This window comes from Polypterus senegalus, chromosome 8 (genome assembly GCF_016835505.1).
Source record: "Polypterus senegalus isolate Bchr_013 chromosome 8, ASM1683550v1, whole genome shotgun sequence".
In the NCBI taxonomy this organism is placed as follows: Eukaryota; Metazoa; Chordata; class Cladistia; order Polypteriformes; family Polypteridae; genus Polypterus; species Polypterus senegalus.
The window spans coordinates 4,189,543-4,206,085 of NC_053161.1; the positions used below are offsets into that span (position 1 = coordinate 4,189,543).

Genomic DNA, 16,543 nt, shown 5'->3' on the forward strand with positions numbered 1-16,543 from the left:
CCAAGAATTCCAGCCGGGGGATCGTGTTATGGTATTAATTCCCAGCTCTCATTCTAAATTACTCGCCCATTGGCAAGGCCCTTATGAAATTAAGGAGAGAAAAGGGTTGGTCGACTATTTGGTGAAACAACCTAATCATAGACCAACTAAGCGGGTTTATCATGTGAACTTGCTGAAGCCGTGGAAGGAGAGGGAGCCAGATCCCTCCTCCGCTCATCCCTGCTCATTCTTTGCTCACATAGACACCCTTAATTTCGGCGAGGAATTAACCTATAGACAAAGACGGGAGCTGAAATCAGCCATCCTGTCCGTCTCAGAGGTGGTGAGTGAAAAACCTGGATGGACCTCTCTGATTGTGCACGACATAGTCTCTTACGTCAGCACCAATATTAAAAGCTCCTAATTTTTCTCTCCCTTTTATTCTCCAGACGGACGCTTCGGACACAGGCCTGGGTGCAGTGCTGAGCCAAAGCGTCAATGGTGTTGAACACCCCATCATGTACCTGAGCCAGAAACTGTTGGACCGAGAGACCAGGTATGCAGCGGTGGAAACAGAAGCCCTTGCGATCAAATGGGCAGTTACGCAGTTGAGGTACTACCTCTTGGGCCGGGAGTTCACTCTAGTGACGGATCATGCTCCTTTACAGTGGATGGCCCTTCACAAGGAGTCGAATCCACGGGTCACTAGGTGGTTTCTTGACCTTCAACCTTACAAGTTTTCGCTTATTCATCGTAAGGGTTCTCTCCATGCCAACGCTGATGCTCTCTCTAATGCCCACGACCTCTTGGTGCAGGACGCCCGACCCGATGGGTCAGGGCTGAGGGGGAGGCCTTGTCAGACACGTGCGAATAGGAGGCAGCTAAAGGGCTCAAGTAATTGTAATAAAACATCCGACCAGGGTGCGGCGGAGTGCGCTAACTGTCTTTCTCAGTTCCCTACAGACCTTTCCCGGGAAATCCTGCAAGGTTCCGGCACCTCTGAAGACATCACTTCCGAAGCCGGCCCCTTTGATGACGTCACTTCCTCTCAAGACCTTTAAAGCCTCCATCTTAGGCTACTATAGCAGTTCTGTTTTGGACTCTGTGAGATGCACATCAATTCTTTGATAAAGGAAACCCTTTTGCAGCTGGGAAAAACAATATACGGGTGGCTGCCTCGAGTCTTGGACTCGTTTTTATGACTATATATATATATATATATATATATATATATATATATACAGTAATCCCTCGCTATATCGCACTTTGACTTTCGCGGTTTCACTCTATCGCGGATTTTAAATGTAAGCACATCTAAATATATATCATGGATTTTTAAGCTGGTTCGCGCTTTCTGCGGACAATGGGTCTTTTAATTTAGGTTACATGCTTCCTCAGTTTGATTGCCCAGTTGATTTCATACAAGGGATGCTATTGGCGGTTGGCTTAAAAGCTACCCAATCAGAGCATGTATTACATATTAACTAAAACTCCTCAATGCTATAAGATATGCTTCCCGCGTGGCGCTTGTTTGCTTCTCTCTATCTTTCTCACTCTCTCTGCCTGACGGAGAGGGTGTGAGCAGAGGGGCTGTTTGCACAGAGGACACGGACGCTCTTCTACAAAATGCCGCTTATCGCGGTGCTTCTGTATACTTAAAAGCATGTATTGATTTTTTGATTGTTTGCTTTTCTTTGCGAGCTCTCTCTCTCTGACATTTTCTGCTCTGACGGCTCCTTTAAAGATAAGATATATTTGCTTTCTTTTAATTGTGAGAAAGAACTGTCATCTCTGTCTTGTAATGGAGCACGTTTTAAACGTTTGACTAAAGGGTGTTATTTCATGTCTAGAGGGCTCTAATAATGTTAAGAGTGTGGGAGAGTTTATAAGGGCTTAAAATATATAAAAATAACCATACAAACATATGGTTTCTACTTCGCGGATTTTCACCTATCGCGGGGGTCTGGAACGCAACCCCCGCGATCGAGGAGGGATTACTGTATTGATCTTAGTTTCCTTTGCTCAAAGAAGATTATTCCAGAACTGGACAGGCTTTTAAAAAATGTTTTATGGCAAAGTGTAAGCTGTCCTTCCTATGCTTGAGGTTTACCAGTGATTTTTGCACCTTGTCGTAAACCCTCCCTCTTTACTTTCATGAAGTCTTCTCTGAAATGTAGACTTTAGCAATGATAGGACTACCTTCTGGAGAGTGTTCCTGGTTTGGCTAAATTTTGTGAAGGGGTTCTTCTTCACCAAAGACAGAAATCAGCAATCATCCAGCACAGTTGTCTTCTGTGGTTTTCCAGACCTTCTGGTGTTGTTAAGCTCTTTAATGTATTCCTTATTTTTAAAAATGTACCAAATGGTCGATTTGACCACTCCTGGAGTTTCTGCTATCTCTCTAAAGGGTTTGTTTTGTTTTCTCAGCCTAATGATGGAGTGTTTTTATTTGTATGGACAGCACCTTGGACCTCATATTGAGAGTTCACAGTGACAGCTTCTAAATGTAAACTGCACACTTGGAATGAACTCCAGACCTTCTGACTGGCTTAAAAGTTCATGTAATATGGAGCAAACTGCTCCCACCTGGCTAGGGAACAGCTTGTCAGTCAAATGTCCAAATACATCTGAAAATAGGGGAATATGTATAAAAATGGCTCTCATACTAAATGGTTCATACTACAAACCGGATTCCAAAAAAGTTGGGACACTAAACAAATTGTGAATAAAAACTGAATGCAATGATGTGGAGATGGCAAATGTCAATATTTTATTTGTAATAGAACGTAGATGACAGATCAAACGTTTAATCCGAGAAAATGTATCATTTTAAAGGAAAAATATGTTGATTAAAAATTTCACGGTGTCAACAAATCCCAAAAAAGTTGGGACAAGTACAAACCGGATTCCAATGAAGTTGGGACACTATACAAATCGTGAATAAAAACTGAATGCAATGATGTGGAGGTGCCAACTTCTAATATTTTATTCAGAATAGAACATAAATCACGGAACAAAAGTTTTCTCTGAGAAAATGTATCATTTTAAGGGAAAAATATGTTGATTCAGAATTTCATGGTGTCAACAAATTCCAGAAAAGTTGGGACAAGGCCATTTTCACCACTGTGTGGCATCTCCCCTTCTTCTTACAACACTCAACAGACGTTTGGGGACCGATGAGACCAGTTTCTCAAGTTTAGAAATAGGAATGCTCTCCCATTCTTGTCTAATACAGGCCTCTAACTGTTCAATCGTCTTGGGCCTTCTTTGCCGCACCTTCCTCTTTATGATGCGCCAAATGTTCTCTATAGGTGAAAAATCTGGACTGCAGACTGGCCATTTCAGTACCCGGATCCTTCTCCTACGCAGCCATGATGTTGTGATTGATGCAGAATGTGGTCTGGCATTATCTTGTTGAAAAATGCAGGGTCTTCCCTGAAAGAGATGACGCGTCTGGATGGGAGCATATGTTGTTCTAGAACCTGAATATATTTTTCTGCATTGATGGTGCCTTTCCAGACATGCAAGCTGCCCATGCCACACGCACTCATGCAACCCCATACCATCAGAGATGCAGGCTTCTGAACTGAGCGTTGATAACAACTTGGGTTGTCCTTGTCCTCTTTGGTCCGGATGACATGGCGTCCCAGATTTCCAAAAGAACTTGAATCGTGACTCGTCTGACCACAGAACAGTCTTCCATTTTGCCACACTCCATTTTAAATGATCCCTGGCCCAGTGACAACGCCTGAGCTTGTGGATCTTGCTTAGAAATGGCTTCTTCTTTGCACTGTAGAGTTTCAGCTGGCAACGGCGGATGGCACGGTGGATTGTGTTCACTGACAATGGTTTCTGGAAGTATTCCTGAGCCAATTCTGTGATTTCCTTTACAGTAGCATTCCTGTTTGTGGTGCAGTGTCACTTACTTTGTAAATTTGAGCATAACGAAGAGCTGGAAGACCAATAAACACTAATTAGGTCAATTGGCAACATGATTGGGTATAAAAAGAGTGGCAGTGTCTCTCAGAAGCCAAGATGGGTAGAGGATCACCAATTCCCACAATGCTGCGCAGAAAGATAGTGGAGCAATATCAGAAAGGTGTTACCCAGCGAAAAATTGCAAAGACTTTGCATCTATCATCATCAACTGTGCATAACATCATCCGAAGATTCAGAGAATCTGGAACAATCTCTGTGCGTAAGGGTCAAGGCCGTAAAACCATACTGGATGCCCGTGATCTCCGGGCCCTTAAACGACACTGCACCACAACCAGGAATGCTGCTGTAAAGGGAATCACAGAATGGGCTCAGGAATACTTCCAGAAACCATTGTCAGTGAACACAATCCACCGTGCCATCCGCCGTTGCCAGCTGAAACTCTACATTGCAAAGAAGAAGCCATTTCTAAGCAAGGCCCACAAGCTCAGGCGTTGTCACTGGGCCAGGGATCATTTAAAATGGAGTGTGGCAAAATGGAAGACTGTTCTGTGGTCAGACGAGTCACGATTCGAAGTTCATTTTGGAAATCTGGGACGCTATGTCATCCGGACCAAAGAGGACAAGGACAACCCAAGTTGTTATCAACGCTCAGTTCAGAAGCCTGCATCTCTGATGGTATGGGGTTGCATGAGTGCGTGTGGCATGGGCAGCTTGCATGTCTGGAAAGGCACCATCAATGCAGAAAAACATATTCAGGTTCTAAAACAACATATGCTCCCATCCAGACCTCATCTCTTTCAGGGAAGACCCTGCATTTTTCAACAAGATAATGCCAGACCACATTCTGCATCAATCACAACATCATGGCTGCATTTTTCCCTTAAAATGATATATTTTCTCAGTTTAAACTTTTGTTCCGTGATTTATGTTCTATTCTGAATAAATTATTAGAAGTTGGCACTTCCACATCATTGCATTCAGTTTTTATTCACGATTTGTATAGTGTCCCAACTTTTTTGGAATCCGGTTTGTATATTTTTCTTAAACCCTATGAATTAATTCTGAAAGCCAACATTTCAATCATTTAATTATTTCTTCATTTCAAATCCATTGCGGTTTCATACAGAGCCAAAATTATGAAAATTGTGTCACTGTCAAAACACTTATGAACCTGACTATATAAGGCCTCTTAAGATGCCTCAAGCTGGAAGGACCGTTGGCACAGATGTGGTATCAACTCTGTGCCAAGAACCATGCCTCCTCTCCTACTGACAGATGAAACTGCAGTTGTCCAAAACCCCACTGAAGAAGTACAAGACTATTGCACAGTTCTAATTTTTTGTCTTTGGCAGTATTTGTCTTCATGAATATGCAAGCAAAAGCTGTGTTTTTAAAGCAAGTTAAGTATATCCTTTATTGTGTGTGTCACATTTCTCTTGTCTTATTTCTGTCATGATTACTAAAATAGGGATATACAGTATATTTATAGGGTCAAAGTATGAGCTGCATTTCTAAAAGAACATGTTGCCAGGAAGCATGCACCCCCAGCTGGACACACCCAAATACTGTACTCATTTTATAGAAATATCTCCTAAATAAAACTCATTCACTTACTCATTACAATGCAACATTTAGTATATTCAAAATAATAATAATGTAATACAAAAGTGTGTACAAACAAGCAACACCTAAAATCGTTAAGTTCAAATATATGCAAATATTTACTTATTTTTTATTTAAATATTCAAACCTTATTTTTGGACCAATTTGACAGCCTGCATAAGTATGGGATTTCACTAGAGCTACATTATACCAGTCTACAGAGGTAAAGTTATCAAAAGCTTTGATTGAGTTCAGGCTGTACCATTTCATGGGGCCAAACCTCTCCAGCAGGACCCCTGTAATACCAGCACACATTTTCAGCAGCAAACAAGCACTGCACTAAAACAACAAGTACAGACTCTTCATCACAGACGCACTTACCCAGGAAGTTTGAATAGTCTTCGCAAGGACTGGCCTGCAGGGAGGCCTGGGCGAAAATTTCAGAAATCTCTTGGTCCATTCCTTCCATTGTGGCCCACTAATGAAACACAAGAGTACACAGCTGTTATTGTTCCGTGTTGCTCATGCATATATTAGGCAAACTGATTCTTCGGATTTATCATCAGCCATCATTAATAAATGTACATACAGAGAGGAAAACAGTGGGCACTATGGGGAAATAAACTGGCACAAAGCACAGAGAGAAGGCTGTTATTTAAGTTTAGGCCGTACACTGTAAGCAAAGCAAAGCAAAGTATGGAGGTGTAGTCCAGTATAACTAAGGATAGTAAATATGCCAGCCCATCTCCTGGGAAATGACAGCAAGATATTGACCTCTTTGAATAATGAGCCTCGTCAAGCCAGTGTTTTAAATTCACAGAATTTGGCCAGACTGGGAATAAAACGTCTGATATGGGATGCATAGACAGGCTGATCTACAAACAAGTGATTCAAGTGCTGCAGTGCAAGTAAGCCAGTGAACTTGAAATAGGCTCCTCAGTCATTTATTACAACTGTCAATATGCTCCGACGCCAGGTTCCTTGTATGCAAGACATTCCCTACAGGGCATAATCACACACACACACACACACACACACACACAACACTTACCTCACCCACTAGCTAGAACCTTGAAAAGGAGAAATTCCGTCTTCTTCTTCTTCCCAATAGTTGACAGAAGGCAAAGTACAAAAGGAGAAAGCCGAGCCACATAAATCGAAGAAATTGACAAGCAGGCACACTGGGCTTATGTGCTGTGGCACAGTGAGGAAACAAGTGCTTGTCATCTCCTGCGACTTCCTGTGCGGTGGCCAATGTGACTCAGGAAGGAAGTGTAAAGCAACAAGATGTTAAAGACTGAGAGTGGCCTCTTATGTCAGAGTCTCAATCCCAAATACTCTTGAGGCTCATGCATCTCAAACAAAGCAGAAGGTGCTGCTGAGGAAAGTGCATTGGAAACTGAAGAAGGACATAGCACCAGAGAAAATTAACACCAAAATGGGAGTTTCAGCACCACCCCAGTAAATATTCTAATAAATATGGAAAGTCAGCCACTTTACAAATGCTCTGCCTGTCCAAGAGGGTCCAAACGAAAAAATGCAATGAGTGCCATTGCAGCAGTAGAACAATAATCCCATTGCGGCATTTCATACAGTGCCTCTGCAAAAATCAGATTCTTCATATAGCAAGTAGTTACAATGTGCTAGACTGTAAACTGCAAGGTTGCCAGTTCAATCCTGTCTCATTGGCTGACCCTGAACGAATAAGTGAACTTAAACTTGTGCTTGAGATCTAAAACAATATCTATAGAAACTATATGTGCGTGCTTTTTTCCAAGTATTTCGGTTTTCCTCCCACATTTCTAATATTTAATAACGCCAAAATGGCTTATGAGTGAAAGAGGGAATATGCCCAGTGAGAGGATTATACTCCATCCAGAGATGGCTTCCATATTCTGCTGCTAGGATATGAACAATGACTCTAAACTGGATAAGCAAATTAGAAGATGGATGGATATGGAAGTGTAGTGTGAGCTGATTGTTCAAGTCACCATGAGAATGTACACCAGCCAAGCATAAAATAATAAAATAATAATAATAATAATACTCTCTACCTGCCTGCTCAGCAGTGGATGAAAGATTTAGCTCATCTTCGCTTTCAGATATCATTCTTGGGATCAAACCCAAATTCTCGCAGACTCATTCTTGTTCATTTAGTGAGAGCCAGTGGTCACCAAGTCACTTTATCTTTCAGTCCAGTTGCTGACGAAAATGCCCCTCTAGTTCTGACAGCAGCTGCTTGTCACAGAGTTAGGACACTCACTTATAAGAACCTGAAGAAACTCTACCAGTTGATTTAATATTTCACATGTTGTGAATCATGTCCATTTCCAAGTACATGAAGAGCACAGCAAAATGTTTAACCCTGGCTCTCTAGTACATGTTATGTAAAAGCAGCACATCAACTTGAACTCTCTAGATAAGCAGTCACATCCAGCATTAATTTTCACACATGCTAAATTACTTTGTGACCTTGCACTGGGTAAGGAGGCACAGAAAAAGGATTGTAGAGGTGCCCTAGGTTACTGCTCAATTCTGCATTTTTCAGCTAGTAGGCTGGCCCTGAATTCCACGTGCTGTTTGTCTCTCTAAAAGTGTGGCTCTGTTGCCTGGCAACACTGGTCTAGAAGCTGTGACGTGATGGAAAGAGCAAGGGAAATACAAATCAAGTGCTGGTTACAGTCAGTGGTCTAGCACTGGAGTTGTATTGTCACAAATACAGAGTACAGCGACATTCTTACTTGCAACATGTCATAACCGTATGGAACCATAATAAACAAGAGTGCATTACAATACAGAATGTAATTTTAATTAACAGAAAATGCAAACCAGCTTACCTGGTTTCCTATCTTTTCTTCTTTTCCCCAATACTGGTAGTGCAGAATTGCCTTTGTTATCACCATTTAGAGTTTAGAATTAACTGTGTCTTAGATTAGGTGGTGATTTCAAATTGGTGCCGTTTGAGCGAGCAAGAGTATGTGCATTAAAACAATGGTCTGGCACCACATCCAGTGGCGATTCCTGCCACGTGCTCAGCACTACTCTGATAAGCTCTACCTTTTGTAACCCTGTATTTGGATTAAGCAGATACAAAGACAGTTTGCTTTAATATGATAAATGTATGGTCTGTAGGTGTTCATCTCTTGCTGCACTCACACTGAGCCAGTATGGAGACATCAGTTAACATAACTGACACCTCATTGTGAGGTGAGAGGAAACTGGCACACCTGGAGAGAGAAAAAAAGGGAATAAAAATATAGAAGTAAAAATTCTACACAGGTAGTGACTACACTGGGAACTGAACCCTGAACCTTTCAGAAATTAGTAGAAACCTTCTTCCCACTGTGTTGCTCTGTGCTGTTCATCTCATATGGATTTCTTAATGGAGTCCTCATATTCTCCCTATGTCTACTAGGGTGTTTCTCAGGATATTCAGGTTTATTTACCCTCACACCCCAACTGCTGATGCCAACTTGTCTTACTTGCATGAAAGTGAGTGGATGTGTAAGTGTGTGGTGCCACAGGTCCATCCAGAGCTGGATGCTGTAAAGATGAGCTTCAGATCTCCTTGGCCATTACAAGAATTAAACAGGTTAAAACTGCAGGGATATCTAGATCTGAATCCATTTGTCGCTTTCAATGAACTACACTGTGTGTGTGGTACATGTACATGTCCAGCTACTCAATCCACCCATTCATTCCTGCACTGTCCAAACCTCCTGAATGCATTACAGGTCCACCGAGTTGATGCAAGCAACCAGCTTTTTAACATTGGGAGAAAGGTAAGCAGACGCTTGAGATAACGCATTTTGCCTACAAGAAAATTGCAGCTCAACCCACAGGTAAAAATATGCTAACATGACAAAACGTTTCAAAATTCAAAAATCTGAAAAACTGTAACAATACAGTGTCATTTTTTTATGTTGTCATTTTGTTATTTACTAGTGTTGTTGTTTAATTCAGGAGGTTTGTATTATGGAGAATTCACCTATATCAAGGGTCCTCAGTCACAGTCCAGGAGAGCCACAGTGGCTACAGGCTTTCCTTCTGACTAGCTTCCTCATTAGAACAATCCTTGTTGATAATGAAACTTGGTATTTAACTATTTGGCTTGATAGTGTTTTCATTCATCCAAAAGAAATCTTAATTGCATTGTAGAGTTTCCTTCTCCAGAAATAATTATCCATGTGTTTTGTGGACGAGAACAGATTTAAACTTATTGTTCCTTCCAATTCCCCTCTCATTTATTTCTAAACATTTTTAACACAGATACTTCAAGGTACATATGCACAGGTTTAAAAGGAAGCATGTCAGCTGGTTAACTGCATTTCATTATGTCTGGTTAAGAAAACTAACAACAATTAAAACTTAAATACAGCTGTTAAAAACTAAAATAAGCAATTAAGGGTTCTGAATTTTAACAGGAAAGATAACTAAAATCAAGCCCAAAAAATGTATTGTTTTTGTAGTAAATAACTGGTTACTAATTAAGATAGGGGTTGAAGTGAAAATGTGGAGCCATTGTGGACGTCCAGAACTGTAACTGAGAGACTCTGATCCACAATAGAACTACAGTTTGTCTTTGATGAATAAAACTGCTAACAAGGTACATAGTTAAATACCAAGCTTCTCTATCAGCATAGACCGAGTTCTGATTTGGAAACTGTCTGGAATGAAAACCTGTAGTCACTGCAGCCCTCCCAGACCATGATTGAGGACCCCAGAACTATGTCATAAGGGTTTATTTTCAGCTTAATTATTTTTCACGTCATTGTTTTTTGTTGCTCTTGGGCACCACAATGTTGCTGTTCTGTTGCTGGGATGCAGCAGCCTTTGGATTTACATGTCTGACATCTCTAAGGGGATGATTCAGAATTGTGCCATGTGTTTACCAGTGTCCAAGATGGTGGATAAATACAAAAAAATAAATGAATACTGTCTGTTTATTCGGCTTTTACGACTTGAAATTCTGCAATGTTCTTTTAATTTTGAATTTAGGATAATGTACTGGTGTTTAGCGAAATATATAGAAATTGTTTGGGTTTTGAATTTAGAAATAATTAGTGAACTTGAAGCATGTCTATAGATTAAGATATGGTGCCAGTTATTTAGTCACTCAGGTTCTAACCCCGCTTTTGTTTTTGCTCTCATCTCCCAGCCCCCACCATAAAAAAAATACCTGATGGACATCAGTACATCAACTTTAAAATGGATTTTAAAAAGAGCCAAAAGCACAATGCTAGAGCACTGCCCAGGTGGAGAGGGGACATTGTATTTAAATGTGCTCTCCACATAAAGTTAACACTGAATTCTCAAACCAGTACAATCATATTCAGGATGAGAGAAAGAATGTGGAATTACCAGTTAACTTATGCAGTACACCTTTGGAAAAGTGGGATGAAAACCGGAGTACTTAAAGTAAAACCTTCCCCGATAATGATGGAAACCAGAACAGTTCATCAGTGAGACAGCAGCAACACCCTCACTTAATTGTTTTAGTTGTTAATCCACTTCAACAAAAAATATACCTACTGTATATCCATTTCATCAGTAGGCTACAAATATTTTTATTTTAATTTAAACTGCTTTACTAGATATTTTAATATACTGTGTCAATCACATTTATGTTAGAGAATTTGGAGATAAATGCAAAAGTGACCCTTAACACCCTAGCACCCCCAATCATTTTACAAATAAGGGTTTGCACTGCCAATCACTAATCCAGGGACCAGAGTTCACATGCAGGCCTAGGCCCTGGGTGTGTTGAGCTTGCATGAGCTCCACATGCCCTGTTACATTTACTCACATGTCCTCTCTTTTAAAGATTCTAAATTTACCCCTGAGTAATACCATAAGCCTGAGTGTGCCAATATGACAGACTGGCATCACATTCTTGTTTGGTTATGTTTAGTCCGAGATACTGGAATGGTTTCCAGATGCACATTGAAAAGTAATTCAATTATGTGTTCAAAAATGGATGCACAGAAAGGCCTTGAGTATTCCTAAACAGATCTGAAAGTTTAGTTTTTTTTGTTTACTCCCTGCTGCACATTCAAGCATACCGAAATGAAGGTTCAGGACCATATACCAATCTTTGATAAAACCAAAGATTCCTTCACTATGGTCATCTATCTGGCTCCTAATTTCAGTGACTATGTTTTGTTCCTTCTAATAAGGAGTCCCTTTCATTTTCATAAATTCTAACGTTTATTATTTTTATGCATGGGCAGTAGGTGACACAGCTCCGGGGACCTAGTTCATTTCAGAGCATGGTCAACGGTGTCTGAGAGTTGTCTCCTGGTACTTCAGGTTCCTTCCACAAACACTGAGCCACAACAGAATCATACAAACATTTATAATGAAGGTTTGATCAGGACAAAATAAAGAATAACAACAAATGATTGTTTCCATTTCAAGTTGTAGGTTAAAGTATACTGAACACATAAAAAGGTATAAACTGCAGGAGTTTTCATTAAGCTTCATTCAGGACAGAACATAAAGCATATATTTTCTAAAAAGATTTATTGCAGTAGTCATCTTTAACAAAGAAGAAAGAATAATTTATTAAGGGAAAACAGGAATACACCATCTGTACACAAGGCATATTTGACAAAGTAATGGCTTGATGCTTTGACAGCAACTCAAGTTTTATAAATTATGAGAACCTCAATACATTTATGCTTTGTCTATGTATGAAGAAAGTAGTACAAATACAGAAATTATTATGCAATGAAAAGGTAGAACATCTCCAAGTGTTTTGTCCCGCGCAAGGATCCAAGAAGTGGGGTTAGTTTACATTTGTTATCTTGAAATATGAAGTACATATAAATTCCTTCTCCATGATATTTGAGACCAGACAGCATTAAGGTTGCTTCAGCAGTTTTTAAGGATATTTCAGACAACCACATTTGTTAGCCATTTGTCCAAGTGTGGGAGACATTTACCATTACTCTGTTTTAACTCTTCTTGGTAAAACATAAAAACAGCTCATAGAAGAACCTGGGCAAGTGCTCACACATATGAACCTTCGGTGTTGTGTTATTACTCTCAAAAAAGCCCACTTTCTCTGCCCACATCCTGGCTGTCAAAGGAAACATTTTTTTCTGAAAGTGGTGTATCATACACTAACAATAGGCTTGCCTAGGACCCTTGCAGTGGTCACATGTACCCATGTCCAAGATTTAATGGTAACAAGTCACTGGCTGCAAAGCTGGGGGCTTTGGGTACCCACATCAGGCATCCATAGGACAGAAAAGAGGAGTATGAAAGAGGCAGAGATAAAAAAAAAAAACTAACTAACAGAGCTGGTCGGGCAACACTAGCCAATTAGTAAATAGTTCTTGTGACTACATTCCAACATTGTTTCTGAGAAAAAAGGTAAGCTCTGCTTAGCATATCTCTGAAAACACCAAGCCAACAACTGCCACCATAATGTGTTTGGTCACAACTGGACCCCTGAACCAAATGGCCAGTGCTGCAGCTTAATCTCTGCATTTCCAGGAGAAATGTGTGGCCAGTCAATGTAAAGTTAGAAAGTTTATAATTAGGATTAGAGAAAGGTTGGTAATGGGGATACTGTTGTCATGTAAAGCTTTGCAGTCCCTGCTTAATCTGCATTCTTGTAGTTTGTAAACAGATTGTAGAGAACACGCAATGTAGATTTTAAGTTCAAGTTGACAACATCTGAAAGACACAAAAATTGAGAAACTGATATTATCTGCAGTATACATGTGAAGTATCCATTTCTCTATTTCAGTATACAGCTGCTGCCACTCCTAACAAGAAAAAGAATGATCAGGTTTGGCTTAGTATGTGGTCCATACATGCACAAAGAACTACTAGCTTGGATTTGGGCCTAGCAAGAGAATGCCATCATGGGCAAACAGTTGCCAATGTACTGCAGCCATGGGGTTCATGCACAGGTACAATGCAGACAAAAACAACCAAAAAAAGTAAAGCAAAAATGTTTCTCTACACTAGTGATACATGTCAGGAAATAACTGCCATGCAAGCAGAACATGGTCACTTCATTCTGAATCATGAAATGTCTTTAATCAGGAACCTGTCCACCCTAATACCCCTGTTCTGTTCACTCTTTTCCACTTTACCTTCAGGTCGCGCTTTTGGCTTTTTCAGTCCACCATCCTGCATCAGCTCAAAGGCAAAGGAAACATTGTGAACCTGAAGACATAGGAAACGATTTTAAGAATTTAGCAAACAGAAAACAGCACTGCTAGTTGATTAGCTTTTTTTTGGAAGGAATAAGAAAACTTCAAGGTTGCCTTGTTTGCTTTTCCCTTCACTGCCATCTCCTAGTACTGTGAAACATTTAGGTATCTGGCAGTCATTTGCTGACTGTAAGATTCTAATCTTGAATGGCTCTTTTTAACTTTGCAATTCTATTCAACAGTGCAAATCATTTGTGTGCAGCCAGCTGAGGCTGCCTATCAGATACAAAATTCATCCACAAATTAATCAAATCTTTATCAAGATTTTTATGTATATTGCATAAAAGAATTCAAAATAAAATAAATTCTCTAACAAGATTTCATCTATATATATATATATAAAATGCTAATGTCTGTTCATCTTTCATGGGATTACTCGCAAACTAATGGGGTTAGGACCTTGATCTTGGTCTCAACCGAAAGCTTATGAACTAATATATTCTGGAAATCCAAAAAAAAAAAAAAAAAAGGTAATAAAATGTAAATTGTATTTGCATTTTATTTTAGGATCATACTGGAGGTCTATATGTTTCACTAGTCAACAATATAAATACTGCATGTAAAATAAGATGCAAGTGTAGTAAAATAACAATTTGTTGTTCGACATCCAAGAATTCAGTAGAAAGACAAACCATTAAAATAATTGTACTCATCCACTGTCTACACTTGGTATCTTCCTCTTAAATGGTTACTTAGGTAGTTTCCCTACATATATGTTCAAGGACTTTAATCATTCTGTCCGATTTCCAGTGAGACTGCTATGAAAAAAGTTTGAAAGCCCTGATTTAGGCTACAGTAATACATACAGAAGATCACACTATTTGCATTCTACTGGCTTGTAAATGTCTGAAATCTGATATAAAGAAATAAATACCAATTTCCCCTTTAGACCAAAATCAATCAAATAGACAGCAAAAATACATTGAAAATGACTTTTATAAGAGAAGGCCACTAATGCTCAATTTACTTAATTAATTTTTACGTTTTGGACTATTAACTAATGATCCCTATCATGCCAACATTCTCATTTTATTGCAATCTTAAAACAAGACAATGAAGTAACATTAGGTCATCAAAATAATTAACATACATAAATAGACAGATACATCTCTCTATTATAATAAAAAAATCCTTGGACAAGATGTTTCACGAGACAAGACTTTCTGCCAAGAGATTTAACCACACCTGGGGCCGGAAATAAAACACAAAGAGTAGTTGACAAAGTAGAATGTCGTAAAGAATTCAAAAATGGTAGCGCGATACACATGCAGAGCAGATTAGAGATAATGAAAGTTCTTAAGTTCAAAAATCTCAAAAAAAAAATAGTAAAAATTGCATTAGTGCAAACAAACGGAAATTATTACTCTGTAAAATAATGGAACAGTGAAAGGAGATTGAATACATTGTTTGGATTTAAACTTTAAGTTGGAGACTTGTAGATCGTCTAATTTGTGTTGCCATCAGGGAAAATTAGTGTTTCTTCCCAATGAAGAGGTGCATCCAGAAGAATTAAAAGACTTGTTGTTTGGTGAAAGTGAAATCGACATATGCGAGTGGCAGAGACGCGAAGTAGCTGGTGCTTAGTGCAGGCCTTTGGGGGGGGATAGGGTTGATGAGCAAAGCCCCCTAGCATTTTTATACTAATAAAAGTTTCTTCAAGTGTCAAAAAAATGTTTATTTCCAGATTTCATTGTCCTTGGTCAGCCACACTGTGTACTGGATCATGGGAGAGGCAGATGATGACTTATCACAAGAACACAATTCAGGTCTTACAAATGATTCCATCATTGCCAATGATAAATTCTCTCCATGGCTGCCCAGTAGTTTTATTCATCCTTGCTATTGTAAGCAGGTGTGCATTTTCAGATCACTCTAATGTATAGGAACAATAATTGACTGAGACGAGGACCTTGATCACAGAAACAGTGTTGTTAGTAACCCTGCCAAAAAACAATTTAGAAAAACCTTTTCTAAAAAAAAAAACCTCCTTACCTTTTGCTCAAAACTCTCTGGAGTTAGGAAGAAGTTGTAGAGTGGCACAAAGTAGCCTTCCAACAGCCCCATCAGTAGCACCAAGTACACACCATCTGCAAACTGGACATAAGGCAGAAGCTTAACATGAGGGAGCAATAAGATAATAACCAACACACTGATAAATATATGATTTCAATGACTCTGTTACAATAATTTTAATCACTTGTTGATTTAACTGAATAAAAAAATGAATAATCCTGCTGGGCAAACAAGTTATTATTAAAGCCAGGCTTAAGCATTTTCAAAGCTTGCAATACATAAATCTTATTTATTGATTTTCTCCGTTACGTATTCACCACCCTAGAGGACAGGGAACACACACATATACCAGGTCAGTTCAGGGTCATTATTTACTCCAGAAATCCATGCAAAAAAAGAAACACATGCAAAAAGATGCCTGCTTTACTGTCACTGTACCACACCACAGCTGTGATGATTCTTGAAAGGTTTAACTTCTTTGTATTTCTTTAATACTTGGATGGATAAATGGAAAGAATAATGACAATGCAATAAAACAAATATAGAATCTAAATGACAACTACAAAATCTTCAGAGTACCAATCATTTGCAAGACACAAAAACATGAAACTAACGAGAAACCATAAGTTGGACTAAAAATATTGATTCCAATACCCTGGTAAAATGATGTAGTTTGAAAAGGGTGTGTCACAATATGCCACCTAACACAGCAGATGCAGCTTAAGTATCTGCTTGACTGGGCTATCTGACAATGAAAAACCAAGGTGATTGCCCAGGGCTAA

General features: G+C 39.3%; 2 protein-coding genes across 6 annotated transcripts in view; both read right to left on the bottom strand.

Annotated features, from left to right (window-relative positions):
• parvg (parvin, gamma) overlaps window positions 1–9,744 on the bottom strand; it is a 44,699-nt gene extending 34,955 nt beyond the window's left edge. Inside the window, exons 1-2 of one of the 2 annotated variants that reach the window (XM_039760614.1) lie at window positions 8,358–9,744; window positions 5,902–5,998 (exon numbers count right to left, since the gene is read on the bottom strand). In XM_039760614.1, coding sequence (XP_039616548.1) covers window positions 5,902–5,998; window positions 8,358–8,423 — 163 coding nt within the window. In that variant the 5' untranslated portion in view covers window positions 8,424–9,744. Of the gene's footprint in view, window positions 1–5,901; window positions 5,999–6,571; window positions 8,336–8,357 lie in introns of those variants that run through there. The other variant, XM_039760616.1, reaches the window with a different exon arrangement.
• A 2,279-nt stretch (window positions 9,745–12,023) lies between these two features.
• parvb (parvin, beta) overlaps window positions 12,024–16,543 on the bottom strand; it is an 83,099-nt gene continuing 78,579 nt past the window's right edge. For all 4 annotated transcript variants that reach the window (XM_039760610.1, XM_039760613.1, XM_039760611.1 and 1 more), the window contains exons 11-13: window positions 15,741–15,842; window positions 13,629–13,701; window positions 12,024–13,203 (exon numbers count right to left, since the gene is read on the bottom strand). In XM_039760610.1, coding sequence (XP_039616544.1) covers window positions 13,127–13,203; window positions 13,629–13,701; window positions 15,741–15,842 — 252 coding nt within the window. In that variant the 3' untranslated portion in view covers window positions 12,024–13,126. The remainder of the gene's footprint in view (window positions 13,204–13,628; window positions 13,702–15,740; window positions 15,843–16,543) is intronic.